The 10899-nt window shown below is 31.5% G+C and overlaps 1 protein-coding gene across 1 annotated transcript in view; it reads left to right on the forward strand.

The window, feature by feature from the left end:
• The window catches only part of SMC4 (structural maintenance of chromosomes 4), a 33309-nt gene that overhangs the window by 9749 nt on the left and 12661 nt on the right, over positions 1–10899 (forward strand). Inside the window, exons 6-13 of the mRNA XM_011379712.2 lie at positions 885–1049; positions 1303–1430; positions 1887–2027; positions 2754–2904; positions 4274–4438; positions 6361–6594; positions 8013–8198; positions 9453–9632. Coding sequence (XP_011378014.1) covers positions 885–1049; positions 1303–1430; positions 1887–2027; positions 2754–2904; positions 4274–4438; positions 6361–6594; positions 8013–8198; positions 9453–9632 — 1350 coding nt within the window. The remainder of the gene's footprint in view (positions 1–884; positions 1050–1302; positions 1431–1886; positions 2028–2753; positions 2905–4273; positions 4439–6360; positions 6595–8012; positions 8199–9452; positions 9633–10899) is intronic.

Consider the following 10899-nt stretch of genomic DNA (forward strand, 5'->3'; position numbering starts at 1 on the left):
ACCATCAAACTAAATGGCTGCCTAGCAGTCAGCCCTGAAGGTTACTGATTGTGGATTTCTTTTCTCTGTAATTAAACTGCATAAATACAAATATATAATGTTAATCTAAGATTTTAATTATGTTCAGTTTTATATTAATGATTGCAAATAAAAGTTTTTTGGTGTCATGTATCAGGATCTTCAGTTTTAAGTCAGTTGAATTCTTCTATAATTACTGTGAGAAATAAGTAATTTCCTTTTCCATTTTAATGGTCTTGCTTTTAGAAAGTTAGAACATTAAGTTTGAAACATCCTTATGAAGTCCAGCACTTGTTGAGCAACTCATAACACCAAGTTTTTTATAAAGTAATAATACTAACCACATTGAGACAGGATTCCTACCACAGTATTACCATTAAGGAATCTTTTTGAAAATTCTTTTTTTTTTTTTTTTAGAATAGGAACTCTAATTATGTTATTAAAAGTTGATAATGTTGCCAAAGTAATTGAGTTGTAGATTATATGAATTCCTTGTTGTATCTTGCGTAATAGAAAAGTTAATCTTTTGTTTTGTTTTTTAATTTATTTATATTGAATGAGCATTGTAGATGAGGAATCTTCCTTTGGCTCTGTTTATATGTGGATATATAATATAATTAATAAGAGTTTATGTAAGGGAAAATAAATATAAACTTTTTACCCCCTTATATAAAATTAAAACTCTTAAGATTATCAGTAGAGAGAACGTTTTTATTTATATCTTATTAAATCTCTTTAAACTACTGATTTACATCATTTAGTTGTTCATTACTATTGGATTTGTTAATTGACTGCTCCTAATTCTCAGTTTAAGATTGATGTAGCTAAACATACACAGTGAGTGTGAAATATGACTTTTTTTAAAGGGTGAAGTTGAACAAATTGCTATGATGAAACCAAAAGGCCAGACTGAACATGATGAGGGTATGCTTGAATATTTAGAAGATATAATTGGTTGTGGACGGCTAAATGAACCTATTAAGATCTTGTGTCGGAGAGTTGAAATACTAAATGAACACAGAGGCGAGAAGGTGAATCTTCTGTAGATTTTTGTTGTAAATAAGAATGTTTTATTATTAGCAAATTTTACTGAGTCAGATATTCAGATTAGATCATAATTATTGAAGAAATTCTTACTATTTTAGATTGAATTTTATATTATTGACATTTAAGATGCATTCTTTTAATATGCTTTGTATGTTTTTATCTAATGTCAGAATATTTGAAATTCAGATTGTACATTTGAAATGTATTTTAACAATCTGTACACTTAATTTTTTGTAGTTAAACAGAGTTAAGATGGTGGAAAAGGAAAAGGATGCCTTAGAAGGAGAGAAAAACATAGCGATTGAATTTCTTACTTTGGAAAATGAAATGTTTAGAAAAAAGAATCATGTTTGTCAGTATTACATGTAAGTATCTTAATTTATCAACTTTTATAGTAGTTTCTGACATTAAGTCAAAGCTCGTTTCTTTTCCTATCAGAGAGATATGAAAGCTGAAGTAAAAAAAATTCTAAAAATTGTTTTTTTGTGTTGAGTTCATTAAATTTGGGTTGTTTACCAAAATACTGAAGTTGACTTTTAAGTATCTTGAAGTTGGAAGGTGGATTCACAAGTATTTATTACTATACTTAATAATATTTCATATACTTTTTAATTCATGTAACATCTCATTTTGTTTATAAGGAACCTGTTTTGTTCCTAATTCTAGCCATGACTCAGTTGGTTGTCCACTGCACTAGTCTTAGGTAATTGTAAATTGACTATAATTAAGAATGCTTTAAAAACAGCTGGTTTTACTGAAATAGTTAACACAGTTTTAGAAATGTCATTTTAGGATCTCTGATTTTTTTTTTCCCTCTCTAGTCATGATCTGCAGAAAAGAGTTGCTGAAATGGAAACTCAAAAGGAAAAAATTAATGAAGATACCAGAGAAATTAATGAGAAGAGCAGTATACTGTCAAATGAAATGAAAGCTAAGACTAAAGCTGTAAAAGATGTAGAGAAGTAATAATTTTTGGAAAGTACTAAAAGTATTTAGATTCAGTTAATTTTGTTACATGTATATGTGTATATATAAACTTATTGGCAGCACATTAATATAATACTTTTGACATATCAAATGGTCTTCTTTTGCAAACAAAAACAAACTTAGCTGTCCTGCATCTAGTTCATCATCACTGCAGATTGAGTAACCAACACTGGTAAAATAATGGAGGATGCTACCCCCTAGTGGCAGAACACCATAACACAAAACATAACAGCAAAATAAGCATTTAATCTAACAGGTTAGTTGTCTTAAAAATAAACAGTTCATAGATCTAATTGAGGTAGAATTGGGTTTATTCTAGATAGATTTTTTAAAGTTTTATCATGACTTTTTTCTATGCCAGTATTCAATGAAATCAATATCTTACCTATATGATTTTCTTTTTATTTAAAATAAGTTTTACTTTTTTGATAAAATATGTTTATACCTAGACATCATAGTCCCTGGAAAATATAATATTTCCCATCCAGCAAAGAAGGGCAAAATAACTCTCATAGTCACTTAATGGCTTTCTCAAATATGGGGGGAGGGTAAGATCAACTTGAAATAGGTCATTTTGTTTTAGGGTCCTACCTTATAAGAGCTCCGACACACTGATGGAAGAAGTGTCCCTTCTGGGTATATAATATGGCTTTAAATACCTGAATATCAAAAGTAGTGACATAATTTTCTTGCTTTGCTAGGAAACTGAATAAAATTACAAAATTTATTGAGGAGAACAAAGAAAAATTCACACAGCTAGATTTGGAAGATGTTCAAGTTAGGGAAAAATTAAAACATGCTTCAAGTAAGGCCAAAAAACTGGAGAAACAACTTCAAAAAGATAAGGAAAAGGTAGGTTTTAGAAAAGAATACTTTAAATTTCATGTCTGAGTATCCAAGCTAATTTTTATTATTTTTCAGAGATGTGCTTGCCCTTTATTACTTACCTAAGAAAATGACTTGGGATTCTAAATTTAAGTGTTTAAGATTTATCTCTGAACCTGAACTTTTTTCCCCAAAGAGAAATCTTGCATTTATTGACTTTGAGTTTTAGAGCTTATGTTTCTATGATATACATTGTTGGGAAAACATTTACCAAGTCAGCAATTCTGTTTTGGTAATAAAGTTATTTTATTTTTCCTAGGGTAGTAGTTTAAAAAGATATTTTTGGTTATTATAGACTAAAAAATGTTACCTATTTCCTATAAAAATTGAGTATCAGATTAGGAGTTCCCCCTTAAAAAGGAGGAAAGAGAAAGCTTGTAATTTACAACAAGGGGTTGATTAGCTATTCTGAGTTTAAAAAAAGATGGACTTTGGATCATAATGCCTAACTTGCTAAGAGCCAGGCTCTAATAATTGTTATTTTAGGGTCTTTCAAACTATATTTATAACTCTGTCAGATACTAATAGACTCTTAAACCTCCTCCTGCCAAAAAACTTAGTAGTATGTAATTACAATGGTAATTATAATATAGGCTTTGCTTTACTTTATAAGCATTTTCCAAATGCATTTGTTCACAAAGTACTTTGCTTGGTACGATAAGAAATCTTAGGTGAATCAGTATTTATTGTACGCACCATTTTGGGAAATGTTGAACCTCTCTAGTACTATATAATCAGAATAAACAAAATAACATAGATTTGAGAATAACCCCTAATTGCACAGATAGCAAATGTAACTTTCATAGAGGGGTTAGCCTTTAGGCATCGAATGTGGATAAGTGATTCTTACCAGAAAGTTTTAATGAAATAAAATATTTAATGTGTGGTAATCTGGAAGGGTAGAGTTGTGAAAGATCTTCGGATTTGAGGGAAGCTGGGGGATGTAAAGGTAATGTGTGATAAGTTGTACTATATCATGAAGAATAATTTAAGAAATCCCATGTTAGTGCATATTAAATCCCATGTTAGTGCATATTAATAGGTGAATAGCCTGAAATTGGAACAGAAGAAAGACTTCATGCCAGCCAGGGAGAATTTTTCTTTGTAAGAAATCAGGAATTCTTAGAATTAGCTTTACCATTAGAATGAGAGAATATAGAAATTTCAGTGAATGGCTAAGTGCTCACTAAAGCCAGCTAATTCAAGTCTAATTACTAAGAAAACCACAAAGACCTGGAAGACCCTGAGAAATATTTTTAAATAAGTCAAATATTGATAGTGTTGGATAGCCTAAAGGTACATGCTCCTATAACTTCAACTTGTTTTATAATTTTAGATTGAAGAATTTGAAAGTATACCTGCCAAGAGTGAGAATATCATAACTGAGACAACAACTAGAAATAATGCCCTTGAAAAGGAAAAAGAGAAAGAAGAAGAAAAATTAAAGGAAGTTATGGATAGCCTTAAACAAGAAACACAAGGGCTTCAGAAAGAAAAAGAAGTAAGATTCTTTAGCAGTTGGTGTTTATTTTTATGGCTTTTTTTTTTAACTCAGTTGTTTTTATAATAATAATAAAAACTGACCTGTTAAAAGGAAAAGGTTGGACTTTTAATGTCTCTAACATTCCTAAAAACAGCCTTACATATGTCTTGTCTTTTCTGCTTCCCCATTAAAAAAATTAACTGAGTGAGAATGTATAGTGGTCACCGAAAATGTAAAATGTCAGATGCTTTATTATATATGCCATTCTGTGTAAAGCCTATTGATTTCATCAAATTTTCATCTCACATTATTTTCTTGGTAATTTAATTGGTTACTACATACAAAAACCTGGGAGCACACTAACCACAGGTTGACATCTCCCGTCTTTGCTTCTTACGCAATATTTTAAAACTATAGCCCTCATGTTGGTTCTTGGTTCAGGTCCTAGGTAAGTCACTTAATTTATGATCTCTGATCTTGTGCAGGTTATGTCTCCAGGTGATCTTCCTCAAAGTGGGGAAAAATATTACCCTCCTGTGAATCTTTGTGAAAAAAAGTGTATATATTTTTAATATAAAGTACCTAGAAATTGAATGTTAACCATTAACATTATTTTCTTACTTCATTAATGAAACAAGAGTGTGCAGTTGTCACATTGACATGACTTATCTACCTAACAGGAATATTATAAGCACAAAATTCAGCTGTCTTTTTTTTATATTCACCATAGCCATAGACACTGAGCATGTTAAATCAATATTTTAACAGATAATAGTAATTGATTAAATCGACTTATGTTACATTAGTAAGTTACATAAGTTACAGCAGATTTATGTACAACCTTCCTATGTTAATTGTACCTCAGTAAGGTGTTGTTTCTTTTTTAAAGTTACAGATGTAATAGATTCTATTTTGGAATTTGAACATGTTATGATGTTACCCTACAAAACTTTAAGTAGGATGCCCATGTGGTAAAGTGGCAGTGGACAATACAGTAGCTTTCATAATGGAATACTTTATGGATATTGGTTTGCTTATCTAATGTATATTGAGTGCTCCTATGTGCTATTGCACCCTTCTTTAGTAGAAAAACCATGATTCATATTCAGGTGTCTTCATTCCTCAGCATAAAGTAGTAGCTGAAAACAAGCTTTGCCACTTATGAATGAGTACATTTAAGCAAGATATTTAAACTCTGACCTCAGTTTCCTCAAAATGGACATTTGCTATTTACCTCATAGGATTGTTGCATTAAAGAATTAACACATGCAAAACATACATAATAGTGTCCAGAATAAAATGAGTGAGCAGTGTGTATGTGTTAGTGTTGATGATTTTTGACCATCAAACATTTAAACTGATTATCTGATGACTTTGGATGTAACCCCATATTTCTGGGCTTGTTCCTTTGTGTAGGAAACGAAGGGCTTAGGCTTTTGTAAGGGTCTTTCTTATACCATTCTAATAAATAGATACTTTCTATACAATTGGTTATAGCAGCCCCAAATTTCTACTCATCGAATAATGACTAGTGTTGTATATTACTTGGCCTCCTAAAACTTGCAAAGATGTTTAACATAATTATATTTGAGAGAACTTTCTACTGAATAGTTCTTAAACCTTACCATTTCAGGTAATGTGGAAAGATCATGGAATCCAGAGTTTAGACCCAAATTTTTGTTCTCTTAATTACCACTTTTCTGTTGTTTTAATTTCAAAATGAGCATACTAATATTTACTTGGGACATCAGTTGGGCAAACACTATACAGTGAACATTGGCAACTAGGCAAAAACTGTTAAGAATTTGTTAAGAATTGTTTATATCAATATATTATGCTTGTAGAATCTCTTAAGTTGATCTCAAAATATGTGGTTTCCATTTCAGTTCAGATTTGAAAACAACATTTCAGATTGAATAGAGTCTATCATATTTTAACAGAGTCAAGAGAAAGAACTTATGGGTTTCAGCAAATTGGTAAACGAAGCACGTTCAAAGATGGATGTAGCCCAATCAGAACTTGATATCTATCTCAGTCGTCATAATACTGCAGTGTCTCAATTAAGCAAGGCCAAGGAAGCTCTGATTGCGGCGTCTGAGACTCTCAAAGAAAGGAAAGCTGCAATTGGAGATATAGAAGCAAAACTCCCTCAAACTGAACACGAATTAAAGGAGGTAAATCTTTGCTGCTTTTTTTCATCTGAACGTTGTTCATCAGTCTAAGTTTTTAAATTTTAAAAAATTTTTTTAATCTCAACATCTGAAGTGACTATTAGATAGATGGTCCCCAACTTAAGATTTTTTTACTTTACAATAGTGGGAAAGCAATACGTAATAAATTACATGAGATATTCAACACTTTATAATAAAACAGGCTTCGTGTTAGATGATTTTACCCAACTGCAGGCTACTTAAGTGTTCTGAGCACATTTAAGGAGGCTAGGCTAAGCTATGATGTTCATTAGCTTAGGTGTATTAAATGCATTTTCAACTTAATGGTCATTTTCTACTTACAATGGGTTTATGGGGATGTAATCCCATCGTGAGTCAAGGAGCATCTGTACAGATTTCTTTTTTCATTTAGTGTAATGTTCAAAAGAATGGGGTCAATATTTCAATATTCCAACTGCAACTAATCAAGACATCTAGTTTAGCCCATTGGTGTCTTCCTATCATTGAGTTAATTAGATACCTAAGAAATTTTGTAACTTTAATCTCCAAAGCCTTATTAGTCAAGATGGCAATAGAAAAATAATGTTTAAAGAGAAATTATACTAAAAATAGTTCTTGGAGTGTTTTTTGTTTTTGTTTTTGTTTTCCATTTTATTAAAGGTACATTATATGGTCATCAGAGAATTTCATGACCATGTAGAATTTAAAAGTAAATTTTAACTATAACTTGAGCTTTTACTTTATACCAGTATGACTGGTAATAGAGGTAATAATTTAAAACCAGGAGAAGATGAGGGAGGATGTCGCTTAGAAAAAATGGCTGCTCTAACTTGGAGGTTGAGCAGTGAGAATTTGAATTTTTGTGCATTTGTGAGGTTCCTCTCGTCGGCAGCCTGACATTTTTGTATAGCAGTAGTACTGTTCCCTCATCATGTGCCCCTTCACTTCACAGCTGTGCTTTCTTTTTCTTTATTTAATTAAATAATAAGTTTTCATTATTTAGAAAGCAAAGCACAATATTCCCCTAGTCCTGCCCAGTACCCATATCTAGGGTCCTATTCCAAGGTTTGTTTTTTATTAGTGCAGAACTTAAGAATTAGGACATACTTATGCATAGTAACTGTGTGTTACCAAACTAGGATTTCCTCAGCCCCACCTCCGCTTGTTCTATTAATCAGTGTATTGCTCTTAGAACTATACTGCATTTATGTTATTTATTATTGACCGAAATAATTTATGCCTTTTTTAAAATGGAAAATCCATCCACATTTTTCAAAACCAAACTACCAGTTGTATGGTCACTTAGTTCTGGTTCAAGTGTTTGTTGCTGATCTTTTCCTTCTATTTTGAGACATAACTGATTATATGCTATGATGGGCATATGCTTCTGGGATTCATTTTTTTTTACTTTTCACTTTTAGAAAGAAAAGGAACTTCAAAAACTTACACAAGAAGAAATAAATTTCAAAAGTTTGGTTCGTGATCTTTTCCAAAAAGTTGAAGAGGCAAAGAGTTCCTTAGCAGTGAATCGAAGTAGGGGGAAAGTCCTTGATGCAATAATTCAAGAAAAAAAATCTGGCAGGATTCCAGGAATATATGGAAGATTGGTAAAGTAGATTTATTTGTAAATGACTACTTTTTTTTCAAGAAAAATGTATGTAATTTTTTTACCTTAAAGAACTATATATAGTAATACTCATTTTTGTTTGTTTTAAAAGACATTTATTTTTAAACATTTTGCTTTTATACTCAGGCATTGTAAAATTCTTTGTGATACAGATTCTCTCATTAAAATTGGGAGGTTTTTTCATTTTTTTATTTTTTTAATTTGTATCATTATAGTCATTTTAATTCCAAAGAAAAAAACTCTAACTTTAGTAGTGATCAGCTTAACAAAAGTACTGGTTTGTTGTTGTTGTTGTTGTTTTTAAGAATTCGATGAATTATATTCTGGGCATTATACTATTATACTGAAGATATGGCTAGAGTTTAGGGACCTTAACAAGGTATACTGAGAAATCCAAGGCCGGCAATAGTGGAGACCATTCCCACTCCTGAGCCCGGAGGAGAGCTGTGGCCAATGGCTAGAGGTCATTGGCTGGGAGAAAGTGGAGAAAAAAATACATAATTCAACCCTGTTCATCTCCTACCCTGCCCCTTACTCTAGCTGGTGCCTCACATTGGCTAAAGCTAGGGAGCCAAAGGAGCCAATTAATGCAATCCCTGAGTCAGCATTCCAGAGAAGAAATCAGAAGAAAGGGTGATTCAGAAGGGAAAATGAAAATTACCTAGCATAGTTGCTTCCACGTCTACATGTTAAGTGACCTCCACCTTATTTTCTTGAAGATAAATAGTTTGATCCTATTCATTTGCTCCCAAGTAAAAATAAAATTAGACAATGAATGCTATATGATAGTTAATTAATAGATTGATAAGCAGGTAAATGTGTTTCATTAGGATTTACATAATCTTAGATGGCTTTCAATAATTCAGAATTTTATTATTTTATAAGTTATTTTGCTTATAGTACTTTTAGGTTTCAATTTATCACATGTCTTTATACAGTGAAATGTTTCTTTCATTTTGCGCTTTCATTTAAAATTTAAACTGCATATTCATAACCTTTTACAAAGTAGATTAGAAACTAGTAGTGATTGCCTCTGCAGAAGCTTGGGAAGGTTGAATGAGAGGAACATTTAACATTTTTCATTGTGTACCCTTTTCTTTTTAAAACCATGTGTAATTATAGTTTTTCGATTAAGAGTAATTTGGCAAATCTGTATGAATAGTTATATGATATGATTCTGTGCCTAATCCTTTGCTCATTATGCATTGATTTCCCCCCCCCCATTAATTATTAGGGGGACTTAGGAGCGATTGATGAAAAATACGATGTTGCTATTTCATCCTGTTGCGGTGCATTAGACTACATTGTTGTCAATTCTATTGACACAGCCCAAGAATGTGTAAACTTCCTTAAAAGAAAAAATATTGGAGTTGCAACCTTTATAGGTTTGGATAAGGTGGGTACTCATAAAAAAGCTATCTATAATTTAATTAAGTGCCAAGTGTTTTTTGATTTTGAATCCTAGCTTTTCCTTCATAGTTATTTTGTGAACACTCGATAAATTTTGAGGATTATTTTAGGCTCTGAGGTTACATGGTTGTGGAAAATACATCTTATAATGCCTCTCCTAAAGGAATATATATTCCATTGTTAGAATGACCAGTAGTTTGCATTTCTAACTTCCATCATCAATAACTACTTTAAGAAAAAATAAAATCTTTGAGATCAATTCACATACCATAAAACGCACCATTTTAAAGTATAGAGTTCAGTGGGTTTTGGTATATTCACAGTGTTATTCAACTATGACCACCGTGTAATTCCAGAATATTTTTATCACCTCCAAAAGAAACCATTCACATTAGCAGTCACGACCCATATTCCCTCATACCCCAAGCAACCACTAATCTACTTTTTGTCTCTATAGATTTATCTATCCTGGACATTTTATATAAATGGAATTGTATAATATGTAGCTTTTTGTGTATGGCTTCTTTAACTTGGCAGATTTTCAAAGTTCATGTTGTATTTAATTTCTTATTGCTGAATGATAAGTTACACTGTATGGATGTGTACCACCTTTTGTTTACCCATTTATCAGTTAATGGAAATTTATTGTTTCCATGTTTTGGCTATTATGGTTAATGCTACTATGAACATTTCACGTACATGTTTTTGTTTAGTCACATGTTTTCAGTTTTCTTGTGTTAATACCTAAGAGTGGAATTTTTGTTTAGTCACATGTTTTCAGTTTTCTTGTGTTAATACCTAAGAGATTAACAATAAGTAATAATAAAACAGAACAATTATACTATGATAAAAGCTTTGTCAGTGTAGCCTCTGTCTCAGATAACTGATGTGGCTACTACGTAACTAACAGACAAGTAGCATATACAGTGTGGATACCCTGAACAAAGGGATGATACATGTCTGGGAAGACAGCGTGTGATTTCATCACCCATCTTAGAATAGCATGAAATATAAAACTTATGAATTGCTTATTTCTGAAATTTTCCATTTAATACTTTTGGATTGTGGTTAACAGTGGATAACTGAAATCACAGAAAGCAAAAGCACAGATAAGGGGGGAACTACTGTATTACTTTACTGTTATTCAAAAAAAGTTAGTTATAAAACTATCTCTACTTAAAGATCACATGATCTTATATACATAAAATCCTAAGAACCCCCCTAAACTATTAAAACTGAGTATGAATTCAGCAAGTTGCAGGATACAAGAT

Source organism: Pteropus vampyrus, unplaced genomic scaffold, assembly GCF_000151845.1.
Source record: "Pteropus vampyrus isolate Shadow unplaced genomic scaffold, Pvam_2.0 Scaffold12, whole genome shotgun sequence".
Lineage (NCBI taxonomy): Eukaryota > Metazoa > Chordata > Mammalia > Chiroptera > Pteropodidae > Pteropus > Pteropus vampyrus.